This window comes from Myzus persicae, unplaced genomic scaffold, assembly GCF_001856785.1.
Source record: "Myzus persicae strain clone G006 unplaced genomic scaffold, MPER_G0061.0, whole genome shotgun sequence".
Classification (NCBI taxonomy): domain Eukaryota; kingdom Metazoa; phylum Arthropoda; class Insecta; order Hemiptera; family Aphididae; genus Myzus; species Myzus persicae.
Window position 1 is genome coordinate 1,172,428 of NW_019100802.1, and position 18,971 is coordinate 1,191,398.

The window sequence follows — 18,971 nt, forward strand, 5'->3', positions numbered from 1 at the left end:
ATTAATCCATTTCTTACATTTTTATAACATTGATATTCTTTTTTTAAATTTATTTTACAGTAAATAATTTAACTATGTATTATATAGTAATAAAATTATAAATCTATAAAAATATACTATTCAAACTATTATTCTATACAACGTCAATTATATTAAATTTCTTGAAATCGGTTTAGGGACGTCACGCTACTCTGTCGGTCATAATCTACATAGAAATTGTATGATTTATAATATTATATAATATATATTGCCGAGAACTCGGACTCAGGCATACTTAAATACTTATCTATAATAATATAAATTGTGAGAAACCCTGTTGAATAGGGCTAAATTATGAATATGTTTTGATAAATAATATTTAGATTTGAAATGCCTAGCTTATGTAAGAATAAATAATAATATATATATACATAACAATAATATCAATAAATCTACGTCTTATGTGAAGGGCGATGATAACGAGAAATTCGAAAACGCTTATAACGATAACCAAACGCGATTTGTGATGTCGAATGTCAATATAATAATAATATTGTAATCTATTGGAAACGTTAAACTATGTGAAGTGCTGTAACAAAAATATCAGTGTAAGAGCGGCATATAAAATTATAATATACTATAAGCTCATTCAATTATTGTTCAGTGAATAATCTCATTTGAATTCTTGTAATATGCTAAACTTTTCGACAGTGCATCTCATTGTACTACAACCTATTTGGTTTAAAATACCACATCGATGGAAACGGAAATAAATATAAAATAGGTAATCTAGTCATCCACAATATAATATACGACAATACAATACTATAGTATACGACGCGCACATAATATTACAAGCAAATTTATATAGATAACTGACTTATGTATAATACAGTCTCAGGACGACACGTCGACACGGTTAAACAGCCATAAACTAAACACTATAATAATTATGACACCTCAGCTATAATTATCGAATGAGATTACCACGGTCGCTTGAGATATTTAAAAGAGAACGACGAGATAAGACGTGCCGAGCTGCCATACATTGAACGATTAATACCTATTATCGTGAAACTTTTGTAATGTAAACAGGTGGGTGAAATATAATAAATAACGAGAAGTTAAATTCGACAAATATTTATTTATCGATAAATATGGAATAACAAGTGTTTTACAACAATGAAAATAAAATAATATCGAGTAAAATCATAAGACACGAGGCATAATATGCATAATAATATCAGAGTATTAAGTCAAATTACGCATCAAACAATTTTGGTGCACTAGTGCAGTGACATGATATTAAATTCATTAGTTTTCATAAAATATACAATTACAATATAAATCGTTTTAAAGACTTAAAGTAATAACTAAAATAATAAAATATTATACAGTACATATAAAACTATAATTATGTGATTAAGTTTAAAATATAAATTGTAGCACATAAACTTTGTTTGGACTATATTAATGTAGAAACTACAGCCTAATTGTAGGTATATTCGTCGCAAGAAGGTCGCCTAAGTATACATGGTATACATTTAGACACGCTGAGTAATGAGAAACGAGCAAATATGGAATAATACACTCAAGTGTAACAGTCAATACCAATAATTATATGATTTGACGAAAAGGAATGCGATTTTGAAGCACTATATCTGCATCTACGGTCGCTTTTTTTTTTATTCCGATTATATTTTTAATCATAAATGTTTGCAATTAGTATCAACGTTAATGATAACAGTGCAAATCCAAAGACAGACGGCGTGCAGCTTGACGATTTTCAAGTACAATATAATATCACACACTCTAATCTCACTTCTATGCATATTATACTCAAATCAAATAAAACAATAATATGAATATTCATTATTACATTATTATTTATTACCAATCATTATTAACAAAAAATTATAACAATTAATAACCACTAAAATGAGAACAGATGCATTTAAATAAACGCAAGACACAATATAACAATGATTTGACAAAAAAAATGAACAATTGATTTTGCTTTAAACAATGCGAAATATTTTTTTTTTAAATTAAGCGTCGTATTATAGTTGTGAAAGGGTTCTATATACGAGATATCCGAGCGCGGTTTAACTTTTAGACACGAGCGAGTTGTTTTGATCAAAATTATAATAATATCTCCTCCGCAATACCGATTTTTTCGCAACGAATATATTATACGCTACCGTTAGGGATTTAACTAGTTACCTATCTACCCACAAAAACCGCACGATTGCCGCAAAAAGAAAAAATTGTCTGCGCCGTGTACGCCGAGCTGCGGTACGAACAACAAAAAAACACATACTCTCTATGATATTATTATTATTATTATATTTCGATACATTTGCAATATGACAACCATATACTGTCTGAGGGCCTTTCAATTTATGAACCGAGGAGTCAAATTTTACACGTTTAAAAATATATATAATACATAAAAAAATGAAAAAAATAATAATAATTAGGAACTTTTATAAAGCAATTACTAGTAAATAGACCCCAAGTGTAATACGTATATATAGGGTTAAATTTGAAATGTATTCATTTCTGCTTTTGCCATGTTCAAGGAAATTTGATAGTTCAAATTTAAATTTTTGAATTTTGAGTTGGTACCTCATAATATGTACTAAATGCCTGAGTATATTATATGCATACTTATTTAACAGAAAATATTTAAATACCATATAATCTATAAGGCATTTACGAGGACTTTACGAACATGGTTTTATAGTCGATCTTACTCTTAAACTTTTTGACCGATCCCTTCAAATTCAAGTTAACCAATCCTAACGGTATTTGGATTAATGAAATCTATAAATAAGTACACACATTATATATACATTATGCACAACTACAATAAACATTGTAAAAAGCGATCGTACATAGCAGGGACACATCGTAGTGCGAGGAACCGTTAGTACCTAAATAATAAATACACGAGTGATTGCTGCAGATGTGCGTCTTACCTACCTTTACAATATTTGAAAAATCCTCGGAAAATGGTGGTGACGTGGACTATAAGTGATGATAGGCCCACAAATACATGTAGGTATATAATTGCATGGATTCGTTTGCCGATAAAGTTTGCAATCTTCGCGCTGCACAACAGTTTACGAACTCGCGAACAGCGACGCGAAAACGGTTTGATCAAGAATCGAATGGTACACAGAGAAACAGGCCGGTAATGACCGCGTTTTCGTCGAACCCACTAACCAACGACGCGGAAATTATCGCGGTTACTCGATCGAGAGTATTGCAAAGCGTAACATTTTCCATCAGTCAGTGTTGGAGAATCGAACGAGGCGGTCGGAAAAACACGGTCGGCACTACAGTCGCCAGCATTTTCCTCTGAGAGACCGATCGTCGGAAAATATCGAGAATACTCGTCCGCGAATACATAAGCCATATTACAATGGCGGTAACCTCGTCCGTGTTACGAATTCGTTGACAGTGGTAAATATGGTTGACTGGTGAGTGGGCAACCCCGATGATTTTCATCGCCAGTGTTCATTCAGTTGATCGAACATCAGCAGTTTTGGTGTCGCAGTGCTAAGACTCGAGTACGCGTTTTGTATACACTAGTATGGTGTCCAGTCACCCATGCTGCGGTCGGCGAGGTGTACCAATATTTTGCATATGTATCACTCATATCGAAAATTTCAAACATCCCCTAACCCTCTTGGGCCTTATAATTTTTACTTAGATTTGGGATTTGCGTCAGGAAAAAATAGAAAAATAGGTTTTAAAAATTGTTTTATTTCATAGCATCAAAACTTTTTTGTTTCATAGATAAACAATAAAAGATAATTGTCTAATAAGTACCTAATTAATACGATTATCATGGTCAAGTATATGATAATGGAGAAAATACAAAACCAAAGGGTACAGAGACATACCTACAGTAATACTTTTAAAACACCCAACAGGCTTAATTCACTTCTTAAATATATAAATATATGATTTGGAAAAATCCCATACCACCTGCTACATAAAGTCCTAATATATAATTACTTGTTTGGTATGCAACTCAAAGACTATTTTTCTGCTTCTACTTAGAGTAGGACGATTCTTTTGGAGTTGGTTAATTTTTAATCAATTATTAAGAACAGACTATTATGATTAAAAATGTATTATAGGCTTCACAATTATTTTTTAACTTGGTCTCACCAATTCTAAGAACAGTCCAAATTTCAACTTTCAAACTCGTAGATGATAGAATTTAAAGTAAAAGACAAATGATAAAAAAATATTGTTAGTTACCTACAACATATAAAATATTATGATGCTTTGAATATAATATTTGACCGATATTTAGGAGGCTAAGTGACACTCTATTCGCGCATACACAAGCTAAGAGCCTTTAAAATGTTATTGTCGTCGCCATTAATATGTGATAAATGATAATTTACGATGTGCGGCTTGCCCACCAAAAACAATTAGTCTTCTGCAACCCCCAACCGGCTATATCAGAATAATTACAAACAACAGCTGCGCCGGCACAGACACGGGGTATAATATATATTGTACAGAGTAAATATTTTTTAGATGTCATATTATAACATAAGATCACCCTATTTTTATGCTCAAATTCAAATGAACAAACGACACGAGATTTTCATTTGAATCCTGAATTTTTAAAAAAATTTAGAGGACTGATTAATTATATTTTTCAGACGTTTAAATTGTATAGTACAATATTTTACCGTGGAGTTTAAGGTGGTAGGATGTGTCCTGCAGTAGCGTGATGTTCAAGCGACTTTGTTTTCTGATGAATGAAGATTATAATGCCGATCGACAAAAGACAGAATAAACCCAACAATTTGTTACAATAAATATGACTATGTTTCACTATAGGTAACTAAAACACATACCATCGTCAAATATATATTGCTTTCTATGACAGAGCAAGCGCTATGTTTATGACAAATATTATATTATACAATAGTAGTAGCAATGGCAATAAATTATATCCAAAAAAGTACCCTTTATACTGGGTAGCACTTAAGAGGGAGTGAAATGGGTGCAATCGCACTACTAGGCGACAAAGCTTTGGAGGGGGCATACGCGGAATAAGGAAATTAGCAATGGGGGGGGGGGGGGGNNGGATCACCACCACGACTATACCGAAAAATAAAAATGTTATTATTTAAAAAAATATGTATTTTTTTATACACCTAACGTTTAAAACTGTATAGTATAATAAATAATGGTTTCAAAATTTATCTGACTTTCTTTTTTCAATGGTTATCGAATATTCCCTGACTTCTTTAGGCGAGGTATCGTAAGTCGGATTCATGGGCTCAACCGTTGCGAGTTGCGACATAAGCATTACGGGGGTGGCTTACTCGACACTAAGGGTCCAATTAGAGTCTAATCTAATTATTAGATGATCGGATTTTGCCAACCGATAGTCGTGTTTCTCTTAGCGCAAACGGTCAAAGAAAAACGTCACTGTCTGTTTACCACGATCTAACTCCATGTAATATTTTTTTTTAAACGAAGCAACATAGGCCGGCAGGCAAAATCCGGTTAACTGTTTGGACCCTAAGGTTTCTAGATTTTTTTGTATAACAATAATAAATTTATTTCAATTGAACATTTCATTTTTCCATTACAAACTTAATATGTGGCCGTGATGAACGATTTTTTTCATACCCTCTGTAAAGAAGTTTCACTTCATCCGCGCTCACTATTGCAACATGCAAGATTTTTATCGTTTATATTTTATATTGGCGGTTATTTTCTTTTGCTTTCGATTGAGTTTATCTTATCGTTTTTAAAAATCTTATACTTGCTCGAAGACGTCTTGCTTACCCCACCTTCTCCACATAATCTACCACATCCATACTGAAGGCACTTTTATTATTTATTAATTATTACTATATAGCCACCCGCATAACGTATATCGCTCGTCGAATTTTATCGATGATCGACATCGGACCAATTTTCTTATTTTAATCTAATTTTACCTTTCCTAGTTACCAATTTTTACTCGTGTAGTCGTGTGATTTTGATTGTGAATTTTTTTTCAATCGAGGTCATAGAATTTTAATTGGTATTGAAAAATGTTCGACCCCCTCTCAATTAAAGATCTCAAATTGAAGCTTGGAAGTATTTTGGGATTTTACATTAAACTAACAAGTGTTGTATTTTTATTTTTTAGTACCTACTTATATTTCTAGTTCTAGGATCTGATTATTTTGTAACACTGATGACTTTGTCGAACTCGATTGCTTTCCCCATCACTCCATATCATCTTTATAACTTATTAACACGTATAACTAATTCTCATAGACAGCTGCAATACTCGTATTCAACCATTATTAGTATTTAGTGATAAGTGATAACTAATAACCCAGGCAGCAATTTGTTATCTAAAAATATTATAGTTAAGAATAATATTTTTATAACGCTATAATAATAATACATTAATAATAAATTAACATTACAAAATGCTTACTGGGAACCTTAAAATAATAATATCGAATCATGAATTATAGAATATCATAGAAGGATCAAGGTGATAATCACATAACCTCGAATGCAATTTCGAAAACATACCATTGGTATTCAATTAGTCAACTCCATAGGCGTAAATTGGAGTTGGAGGCTTAGCCCCCCAAATATTTTTCAGCGTATTTCTTCGTAAGTAAAACAAATTATGTTAATAAGTGTCAATTGATATTTCTAGCCCCCCAGGATTTTTAACAATATTTACGGCAATAGTAGATGAGCTTCAGAAATTGAAAAAATATTAATATATCAATATAAAAATTATAGTTGAACAATCATGATTTTATTTTTGAAATTACTGACATCATATAACGATATGCGCACCTACTATGATACAATATATATTATATACATATTATATAGGTGATGGATCGCCCGAACCACTCGAACCAATATTACGCTGGAGCAGGTCGTCGATCAATGGTCACCGCAGCGACCACAAACATAACCCGTTTGTTAAATATCGACCATATTATACTGTCTACCATAATATATGACGCACTCGTCGAGAGAATTTTGTAAACACACAAATACATATATTGTACGTATTTCTAGCCTCCTAGGTGTACGTCGGACGTCAGCCCAACCTTTTAATTTTGGATTCCAACCGATATACTGAAGCTATACTAATGGCTTAAAGCGATATTAGTGATAGGTATTACAACGATGTTCAACTCTTTCGGATAGAAGGAATGTATACAAAAAGTTCATCGTTGTCTTTGTGCAGCATTCTCGTATACATCGGGAATCTAGTATATTCGAGTCCACGTTAGTGTCTGTATCGACTATAAGTTGAACCGGTTGTTTTTCTGCTTTTTCAATTTACCTATCAATAAAAAACGTAAAAAGGGCTCAGCCAGTGAAAATATGTATGACATGTGTTATGATTTTTGACTTGGATCATCCAATCATCGTATGGTCTATATGGCAGTAAGTAATCGAATAAGATTATATAAGTAAAGAGAAGAAGTCAATGATTTGGTACACATAAAATGCACACCAAACGAAACTAATCGAATAAAATCTTAACATTACCATTACATAGTACCTATACTGTACAGTGTACACATTTCAGTATATTTATATTATTTTATGTTTAACGTATATAATATATATAGCCGTACAAATAATAAATGTACTTATATAAGTAAACAATAATAACGAAGGTGTCCGTGTTTTTGATGAAAACGAAGATTGTTATCTTGAATTTTTAATCATTTCGGTAGAATTATTATTCTTTTCAAGCAGAATTAATAATTTCAGTAGAATTATTATTCTTTTTAAACATCTTCACAAAATTGCACTAAATATTACGATCTTACTAGTCATACATACAGAATAGAAGAATACATAAAAAATAGCTATATAATAGAATATAAACAACACATTACAAAGCTCAACTAAAAAAGAATTATTTTCAAAATGTATAAACTATACCCATATTGAAGATGTACATTGTACAATGTTAACACATATTTTAATGAAATGTGAAACGTATAAAATATAATATTAGGATCTTAAATTTCTGACGGTTAAAAAAAATGCCCAAAAACATTTTAATTGAAAACAAATGTTAACCATGACGGTTAACTGTAAGAAACTTACATTATACTTGAGTCACTAGATGGTATAAATTAATCAAATATTATTAGGCGCAGAGTCCGCCGGACGAAACACATTAAATGTAAAAATACATCAATGTTATACTCCGAAGTTCCGAACAAACACCTTTATCGCAGTCATGTATGTATAGAGTTCAAAGTGTTAATTTATATTTATATTATTTACATCCAAACACTATACATATAATAATTGGACTTGATTAGACTGATACTCAGGCTACTGGCTAAGACGTCTGATACTCAACGAAGTAATAATAATATTTGTCTAGATTCTAGCAGGTAACAAAAACTATAAAATACGTAAATATATTTCCTGTTATTTCATTCACTTCGTATTTGCAGTGGTGAATAGTGGTGTACATAACATATACCTACTTATGCGCTATTAAATAATGTGCTTTACTTTTTATTTATTTTAAATTCGATCAACTATTACGATTTTAAATTAACTCAAGTACCTAAGTACAACAATGAAAGAAGAAATCGTCACTATACTGATTTTAAACATTCTCGTTATCGGTGGACTAGCAGTAGGCGATGATATTGAATATAAATCACATACTGCAGGTATAATTTTTAATTTTTAATTTTATAATTGATCTTAAAATCTATGACCCGTTAAATATTATTTTTTGACGTAAGTATATAGGTAGCACAAAAATGATTACAAAAGTAGTTTATGTAGGAGTAGGACCCATGTATTATTATATGGAAACTATGCATCATATTAAGCTTATATAGATATTTTAAGTTTCAATCGGACTATCATCATATAGGTGCCTTTGGATGTATTATTTATGATAAATATGTGTATGTTTCTCAATAATACGTAACATTAGTATTAAGAATGTAATATAAGTACCTATTGAAAAAGTTCAACCCATAAGAGTTTTTACAAAAATAAAATATGTAGGAGTATTGTATATTGAATAATTAAACGTATTAATTAGTTTCTAATACGAGTTTCATCGATTCTTTATACAAGTGAACAACCTTCATAATTAGAGTTGAATTAGATTTTTTAAAAAACCTAATAAAAATGTACATAAATTAATACATTGCTGCAGTTCTCTATGTTGACATCAGTTTGGTTTTAACTTCAATGACTTATTACCTTTATATATTACAGAGAGTTTGCAAAGAAATAATTTTTACTTTTGAAATTTTTCCTTAGATAACTATGACATCACAACAATTTATAAAATGGGATATAATGCTGAAGAAGAAAGGAATCGTAAATATTTAATGATAAACTGAATTTCAAAGGCTTAACATTGAATTTACTCTTTTCAGAAAAACCTTTCAATAACATTAAGTGTACCGGGTGCTATGATGCAAACATTCATTTGAGAACTAATGCAATTGGTATGCCAATTGAGTTTAATGGATTAATTCTGAGCTCCGATAAAAAAAGCTTAGAATTCATAGCAGACAGCAAGTATCCAACAAACATTTCCACGCAAAACCAAATTGAGTACTCTATCGGAGAATGGACTATCTCGAAATTAAATATGTTAGAAGGTACATAAATTACTGTACCTATATTAGGTTATAAATTTTGAAAAATGTAAGAAAATACTAGTAGGTATACACAATACGGTGATAAAAGTTAATCTAAAATATTATATAATTATATACATTATAATATATTATAAGCATGAATATCTTTTCAAAAACTTTCAGTCAGTATTTATTTGTATATTTCTGAAATTATTTTACATTTTTTAATTTTGATCAATTGCCAGCTCTTATAGATAGTTATGTATATCCGCAACGCTATCAAACGTACGACTTATTATTGTGGAGAGCCAACAACAATGCAGAATCGTTCAAAATCAAATGGAAACAAAGAAATTCAATTAAAATGTGTATATCTATGTCATATTTACTAGAAGACCAGTCGAAGTGTACGTTTTCAATGTACTTAACTAATGAAGATAGTCTTGACAAACAAGTCATATATTCATATGACCATATAAAAGAATCGGTAAATTGGTTTTGTACATGTATATACCAGATACCTACATATAAAAAATATAGGTACCTAATATATTCTATTAAAATGCACCAAATCACTTTTTATGAATTGAATACAGGATACAAAAACATTATTTAATTTTACGCATTTTTATACGCCTATATTACGGACGTCGTCGTAGATCTGTGTTTTCGGGTACCTCAGTGGTAGAGGAATCGCCAGGCATAATGGGTTTAATTCTCGGTCTGCCAACTTGACTTTTGACGTTATTTTCTGGGGTAGAAGTTAACACACATAGCTCCTATTAGACTTTAGAGTATTTTTATTTTATCAATCAAAGGTCACTGAAATCATGAAAAATAAAATATACCATGCAACACAGTAAAAAACTACTTTTTGAAAAAAATTCCGCTTAGGATTAAACGTTAGACAAAATGTTCATTTAATAATTTAAACTTAATATTATTTTACAGAAAACACTTAAAACAGTATTGTTCAAAAGTAATGACTGGCCACATACCCGGTTATATGAAAACAAAACATATAGTTTAAATTTTAAACTCGAAAAGAAATCATCAGAAGTAGAAGTATACAATGAAAAATATAGAAGAGGATATTATTATGAAAATGAGTATATTTATAAAACAGAATACGCCAGTGGTTGTAAAATTGGAATCAAACGAATAGCTCAATGTACAGATGAGTATGGTAATTAAAATTCGAGTTAATACTTGGGTAATGCGCAGTACCATACAAGATGTATTTTTTTTCAAACTTGAATTACATTTTGTTTATATTTAAATATTTATAAACGTTCTATATGGTTTATCAATATTTAAACTTAAAATTAAAAAAGTCCATTGCATTTCAGAAGATAAATTATTAACTAGTTAAAAGAATAACACTGTGCTAGTTTTCTACACATAATATGTATCACCTATTACATTAATAAACACTGTCTATTTTTTTTATATACATTTACAATATATATGTACATATGATAATAACGATGTTATGTTAAATAGAAAACGAAGAAATATTAACGGTAACTGCAAAAGAATTACAAAAGACACCACATGGAGCAGCTTCGTTAACCTTCAATGTTTATCCATTTGGTAATAAAATATGCACATACGAAAATCTATTTTGAATATTCTATCGTACTATGAAAATGTTTTGGGAACAAAAAAATGCTAATACAATTTAAATACATAAACTCCACAAACGGGACACTATGGTCGAAATTTTGGACTAATCTTGAAAGCTGTTGACTCTATAGTTTATAATGAAATGCTCTCATCTGTTGTATTTGAAATTTTTGAACGATCTCGATGTCTATTAACTTTATACCAAATGATATAACAATATGTCAGTTTTTTAGTTAAATGTATACGTCCCGTTAGCAAATACATTGGTAAATATGAAATACTACTAGTTTGATTTTGCACTATGTAGCTCTTATTCGTATTTATAGGTAAATAGGTATGGGAACAAAGTTGTCATTTAAATCGCTGTCGGAGCGAATATATTTATATGTTGTAGAGTTCTGGGGGAGTATAATTTATACTTAGTGATGAATATTTAAAGCCGTGTAAGGTTTTAATTAATTTGACATTATTCATCATTCACAAAAAAACACAAATTCTCCATCCTACCTATGAGGCATTACAGTCACAGCCGTTAAAAATAAAACTTAAACCGAATAAATACAAAGGGTGTGTATAAACACAACGTGAAAAAGTTTTACTTTATACGCAATCGAATCACATATTATTGTACCTATACACTTATGCTAAACATATTATGTCTGACATTTTAGGTCGTACGGTGCAGAAAACATCCATATTACCGTCTTCGGAGTGCTTAAACGGAGGATTTTCAGACCAAAATGGTTGTAAGTGTCCTCCTGGCTTCAAAGGCAATAAATGCGAGCAAGGTAACTAATTTGAAAAATCTGAAATCGTAAGTGCGTTGGTGTGAAAATAAATAAAAATAGCACGACGTGATACCATTATATTATATATATTATATATATTATGTATCCACCAGGGTGTGGACCTAACTCGTTTGGCGTTGACTGCACCGGAATGTGTTCAATGCACCAAACACACTGTCAACAGATGATGTTTTGTACCAACGGTTTTGGATGCAAGTGTCCAGCGGGATATAGAGGAGACAACTGCACTACAGGTATAGTAAGCGCAATGTAAATAATTAATAATTGTGATTTGAGTACAGTATACGCGTTATTATAAGTAAAATCCGGATTCACGTGCGTATTAACACTCAACAACTTGTTATTATATATTTCAACGTTGTAAGGTATTTTATTTTCAAAACAAAACAGCAATTTTTATACAAATTTAAGTGTTTAAAGAAAAAATGTACATACATGCGCAGCGAAAATATACGAAGCATATTTTAATATTTACCCAGCTATTCTACAATATTTTTTTTTATAAAGATAGACTCCCGATTTTAACTCCGATTTATTCTTGACTTTTGATGCACATTAAATATTATTTGATTATCATTATTTAATGCACAATATAAATTCGAGATCTAATAATAAAATATTAACTGTATTATATTGTGACTACGAGTCTACCGCTTGATCAATGAATCTTTTACGACCAGAATGTACGAGTGGTACGTACGGCGTAAATTGCGAGCAACAATGTTCAGAGAGATGTATTTCGACATCGTGTGATATCTACACCGGTGTTTGCAACAACGGATGTACGACTACGAATTACATTGCCCCGGATTGCAAAGAAAGTAAAGCTAAATTATTAAACCTCAGAGGTGTAATTGTTGAAGTAAAAATTAATACAGCATAATTCGTTTTGCGATTAGAGTATCAGTGGCTCAAATCACCGCCACAACTGGAATCGTCCGATTTAAGGTCACTAAAATTGAAAATTGATTTTAATCCGGAAAACATACAAGGCAGTAGCGACGTGAAATCAGTCTATTACCAAATAATATTTAAGGTAAATATCATATAAAACTCTATATTGTACATGCCTATGTATATCAAGGAAATACAATTATAAACATAAAAAATTAATAATAATATATATTGGTTATTATTATAATCCAATAAAAAAAATAACAATTTACCCATCGAAAGTCTATAGTTAATTAAAATTCACTATCAATAATAATATGAAAAATTTAAAAATAATACATTTTAATGTTCCAAAAATCAGCCCAACAACCTAAAAAAAAGTTAGGATTAGGCCCGATAAGGCTTGTAGTATGCAATACAGTAAGTATAGGGGGTTGTTAAAATAACAACAAATATTATACTAATATTTATACTAACAATAATTTAACCTATTACCTATCAGGTTTTTTTAATATATATGTATTTATCTATTTGGAACGCCTCTCATTTTGGTGCATTTATATTTTTAAGGTCGCTTTAAATGAATCAGAATTTCAGTACTTGGAACTAAAAGAACTCGGACAACAAGTGTCCGTAATAGAAATCATAGATAATCTAAAACCGGGAACGTCTTACACTTTCGGCGTGATTCTAGTATCAGAAGACGGGAATTACAACATAGAGGATATCAAAACCGCAAATTACTCGACTAAGTGCATAAGTATACACAATACTCAATAACTAATACAAAATGAAAATTATTAATAACATTTTAGAACATATAAAGTAGTACAATATTAATTATTTTTTGTATAATGAAGTGTCAAGAAACATTAATTATGATGTCAGCTTATTGAGTGGTACAGATTCTATCAATGTTACTTGGAACAAGGTAAACAACTAAAATAAAATTGCATATAGTGTTTCTGTTTGTCCCTTCTGTTATTTTATTTATTTTTTTTTTTGAGTTTGAAACAATATATTATATAATTAATTATTAGATATGTGTTTATGTTTGTTATTTCCTGTATAGATTATCGATCAAAACGAAGAGAACTGCAAAATAACTGAGTACTTGTTGAAACTAATGTTTAATCACACAGTTAAACAGCAACAAAGTTATTCAGAAGAAGTTAAATCTAATAATAATGAATATACATTTGAAAATCTACTACCTGGTGAAAAATACGCAGTTCAAGTAACAGCAATATCAGCTACGGACAAGGCTGAACCATCAATAATATCATATATCTACACCAAGCCTTATTATGGTATGTAAAATACAGCATCTAAGAAAACATTATTTTTAATATTTAATCCATTTACCTTAAAAGACATTAATTTTTAAACCCATTTTATAGGATTTATCCAAATAAAAAACTTAAAAGCCAAACTAAATCAGAACTCATCACTGATAGTAACTTGGGATGTTGACGAAAAATACGTAAATAATACGCCCTTGAATTATGTAGTAAAATACAAGGTAAGTGGTCATAATAGTATATTAAATTATTTAATAACATAAAAGCATGCAGGCGATAAGTTTATTCTACAAATAAGTAATAACAATAATTTGAGACCGTTTTACGATGTGTTTAAAACTGTGTCCATAGGTCAATAAACATTTTAGTTGTTCAAACAGAGTCATTGCAAACGACTGGACATCGCTGCCAGTTTACAATCAGACAAGACGTGAAATTTGGAATTTGATACCGAACACACAGTATGTTATAAAAGTTGACCCCACAATAGAAGGATATACTTACAGCGACAACGCTAATATTGTTTTTGTAAAAACACCTATCTCTAGTTAGTAGTTTTCATAAATTTCAATATCAAACATATTCAAAATGTTTTATAATATCTTAACTGGTTGATATTATTATAGAGCCAAAACTAACACCCGTGATTAACGACGAAAATGGTTCGCATTATATCACCAACCAAAGCGCATACTTTAATTGGACGATAAACAAGGCCGAGTGTTCTAAATTAAATGGTTTCTTTCGTGGATACCAGGTCATACTTAAAGTTAGTATAATGCATCTATACAAAGTATACATCAATTTAACTTCTAGTGATTATTTTTTTACATAATAAACAACGTACATTGACATACTTACACAACACAATACCAAATAATGTTCTAGACTAGTATGTAATTTTAAAAATATATGATACCGTATTTTATAGGATATTATCCAAGGCACGCAAGTATCAAACTCGACGAAACAAAACACAGTGAACTACGACGAATTAAAACCCGACACCAAATATGAACTGCAATTATATGTACTAACGAATTATGGATACAACTCGGAACAAGGATTGTTGATACCATTCAAAACCAAAACCAAATGTAATAAGGATTTCTCTTGCTATAAATATTGCTAATAACAAAATAGTTTTACTGACATTTTGCTTCCCCTAATCCCATGCATACGCCACTGGGTGTACTATAACATACTTACTATACTTAACATCGTAAAAATATGTACTTACTATAATATTAAAAGTTATTTTTATTACATTTCAGTTTTAGTACCAGTGGACGAATTAATAGTTTACAAGAAAAACTTGAAACGCAAATCAATTGGAATCAGATGGAGTTTCCCTGACGAAAACATCATCAATGGTTTTATCGTTAGCGCAATTGACGAGAATATGAATAGTACAAAGCAAATGACCGTAGAACCCGAAAGATGCGTTGCTTGGCGAAAATTATACTGCGCTACTTTTGAGAATCTAATACCAAATCACCAATACACCATAAAGGTATAAATGTACAACGCTAATCAACAAATGTCGAATTTAAGGTTTTAGTAAACACCTATACTATAAGACTTCGTAATATTGTGTATTTTATATAGGTAAAAGCCAAGTCGATAGACTATCCTACAGGTGGTTCGGTGGCATCAGTCGTCAGCAATTTCAATGACGGATGTGAGTATACAATATACTTTGTTATAACTTATAAGTCTCAAAAAAAGATAAATAACAATATGTTCGACAACAAATCTAAACAGTCGCAGATAAACCAGAAAATCTCAGGACAACCGACGTAGGCTCCACGTACATATCACTGGAATGGGACATTCCGTGGATATTCAACGGTGTGCTGAAATCGTTTATAGTGAACACCGAAGAGATTTCGTCTAAAGACATCGATAAATGCTGTGATAGCAAGCCCGATATAGAGATTCCGATAACAGAAGACTTACCAACTTATAACTGCACGGTGATTATGAGATTAAACATTTTATAGATTTACGATCGATCACGGAATGAATAGTATATGCAAGTGTATAGTATATACGCAGTAGGTTAAACCTTTAAAATGCATACAGCGATCGGCCGAAACGACTTAATAAAATTACAAATTGAATATTTATAGTATTAAACATTTCAGATAAGTGACTTGAAGCCCGGTTCCACTTATTCGATCGGTGTATTATCGAAGACTTCGTCATATGGTCAAACTAATAGGATACACGTGACAACTCTATCCACTCCCGAGGCCGATGAAGACGTTGAAATCGTTGAAAACGAACCGCTAATAACACTTACAGAGCAGACGCCACACCTGAATATTTCTATTATTAACATTGACAAACTATAATAACATAGAATATCATTAAACTCTTAGATTAACGTAGAATATCATTTCACTTTATAATTCACGCGTAAAACACATAGTATTTTTCATTACTATGAATAGGCAGGTATACATCTGCAGTTATGTATTGTCATTTAAGTTTTGGTAATTTTTAATAACTATTATTTTATATTCATTGAGTTTTATTATAATTCACTTGAAAACCAACTTGAAATAAATCAGGTAACGTTAAATTTGACATACTCATAAGTTTACTCATTAATACATATTTCAATGGATATGCAGTATTTTCAAAAAAATATTTAGATTATATCAATCATAACCATAATAGCTGGACGTTGGTTTTTAGAACTATATTATATGTGATAATTCCCATTTATTTCAGATACAAACCTGAAATTAAATTAAAAGTTAATATTTAAGTCACATGTACACATTTATAATATAAACTTAAATAAATTGTAGTCATGAACTGACGACACATAATATACAGAGTCACATCATGTATTATATGATATATTATATAGGTAATGATTTCAAAATAACTATAGGTACCTATGTAATAGCGAATAAATAATAATCATAGTCATATTTTAACAAAATTTCCATTTCTAGGATATATTATAATTTATTTTCTTGAAACAATTCAAAATGTATGATTGTAATTTGACCTATTAAAGCCGATTAAACATTTACTCGCATAAGATGAAGCCAAATAATAAGTTATTACCAAATGCATTCATTACATAATGATGAAAACAATGAATTACACTATTATAAGAACTAATCAGATTAAGCCGGTATAGAATTATATTAATGAAATCGAGATGACTTTAAATAGAGTGGTTGGTGGTTGGTGGTTACTAGTTATGCTATAGTCTGATATCATTTGAAAAATTCAACAAAGCCAAGTAACTACTGCCGGTTAATTTATATTAGATAACTATTATTTATTATTTTCAGATAAAATCATTAGTATATTTCTATTCCCAAAATTATGAAAAGTACGTCATGAACAAACTATATTTAATATTGACTACAAGATAGATAACAGAAGTTGAGAAACTTTTATTAATGAAAGTATTATTATAAATGTTTATATTTTTTAGTATTATCAAATAGTCGAATTCAATTCTGAACAAAAACAAAAAAATTAATTTAAATCGCGTTTTGAATTTAGAAAAATAATAGGAAACTAATAATTTCCACAATATTATTAAGAAGTTTAATTGGAAAACATTTAAACATTTTAAGGACAGTAAAACTATATGTAGGTCAGGTCATATATGGTTTAAATTTCAGAATAAATGTACATCAAAATTTAAACGTTTAAAAATTCTAATCTTTCGACCGAATCAATTAGGCGATAAACGCTTTCGAATTTAAAGCGGCACGCCTGTTGCAGTGGATCGTCAAAAACTGTAGGTTGTCGTTATCTATGCACGTTTTATTTTTAAGCTTTGACAAATAAAATTAATCTAGTTCGATTAAACCGGGGTAGGGTAATAAAATAAAAATGTTCGTTCGATATACAAAAACAACAATTCCCAGTGATCCGGTAACATCGGCAACAATTATGTAGATATGTTGAAGTTATTACAATACAAAAGTACACAGTAAATACATAAAACTAAAATTTCACCATCTTAATAATGGTGAAATTACATGGCCAAAAAACTATGTTAGCATTTTAGTATTTATTAAACACAAATTAAATATTAAATTTATAAAAAAAATGATAAGATGTTAAAATTTAAAATTTAATTAAAAACAGCCGATGTGTTGTTGCTGGATGATTTCGTTGACGAACAAGTCGTATTTATATTATTCTATTTTATATAAGCACTCATACTAATTATGTTACTATATATTATAATATGTAATATACTAATATGTATGTTTGACAATTTACCCTATTGTTAAGTTAGACTACAATACAAAAATTGTGAAGTGTTTTTCTGTACATATAGATTGTATGCGTAGACAAAGATAACAGATGTTATCTACTTACTACCTAACTAACTCATAATCCGAATGTCATCCTGCAAAGACGTTTTTCTTTAATATACACAATTATTTCAATTATGTATAACGAACTTGTTAGTGGTTCGTATTTAACTAGAAGAATTTCGTTATTCGACGTCATTCTTGACGGTCTTAGGTCCATTTATTCAGTTTAAAATCCATATAATATTATGTATCAATATATTAATATTATGTTTTAAAATCGTCGATGGTAATTATTATTAAGGTATAGCAATACTCGTAAGTCAGTGTTATATTATTATAATTATATAATTTATATAGTTAAAAGAATATAAAATTCAATTTTGAAAATATAAATTGTTGTTATCTGTT

At 30.0% G+C, this 18,971-nt stretch overlaps 2 protein-coding genes across 6 annotated transcripts in view; one reads left to right on the forward strand and one right to left on the reverse strand.

Moving 5' to 3' along the window:
• The window catches only part of LOC111043081, a 154,539-nt gene that overhangs the window by 101,707 nt on the left and 33,861 nt on the right, over positions 1–18,971 (reverse strand). The window lies entirely within an intron of this gene.
• On the forward strand, positions 8,350–16,851 carry LOC111043083. 3 transcript variants are annotated; one of them, XM_022327894.1, is made up of 21 exons: positions 8,350–8,696; positions 9,304–9,363; positions 9,423–9,650; positions 9,884–10,116; positions 10,581–10,815; positions 11,133–11,222; positions 11,927–12,043; positions 12,157–12,297; positions 12,745–12,885; positions 12,964–13,100; positions 13,529–13,718; positions 13,819–13,889; positions 14,031–14,268; positions 14,359–14,480; positions 14,611–14,806; positions 14,886–15,028; positions 15,191–15,356; positions 15,534–15,772; positions 15,868–15,940; positions 16,024–16,235; positions 16,407–16,851. In XM_022327894.1, the coding sequence occupies exons 1-21, from the start codon at positions 8,600–8,602 to the stop codon at positions 16,614–16,616; spliced, it is 3,339 nt and encodes a 1,112-aa protein (XP_022183586.1). In that variant the 5' UTR covers positions 8,350–8,599; the 3' UTR covers positions 16,617–16,851. The 3 variants fall into 3 exon arrangements, with proteins under 3 accessions (XP_022183586.1, XP_022183584.1, XP_022183585.1); XM_022327892.1 differs by having other exon boundaries at positions 8,351–8,696; positions 9,875–10,116; XM_022327893.1 differs by having other exon boundaries at positions 8,352–8,696; positions 9,875–10,116; positions 14,031–14,264; positions 14,358–14,480.

Bases quoted from the DNA above. Each gene is read 5' to 3' on its own strand.
- LOC111043083 (XM_022327892.1), top strand. From the start codon at position 8,600: ATGAAAGAAGAAATCGTCACTATACTGATTTTAAACATTCTCGTTATC. The intron at 10,117-10,580 runs GTAAATTGGTTT...ATTATTTTACAG, and splicing joins ATGACCATATAAAAGAATCG to AAAACACTTAAAACAGTATT. The intron at 11,223-11,926 runs GTAATAAAATAT...CTGACATTTTAG, and splicing joins CTTCAATGTTTATCCATTTG to GTCGTACGGTGCAGAAAACA.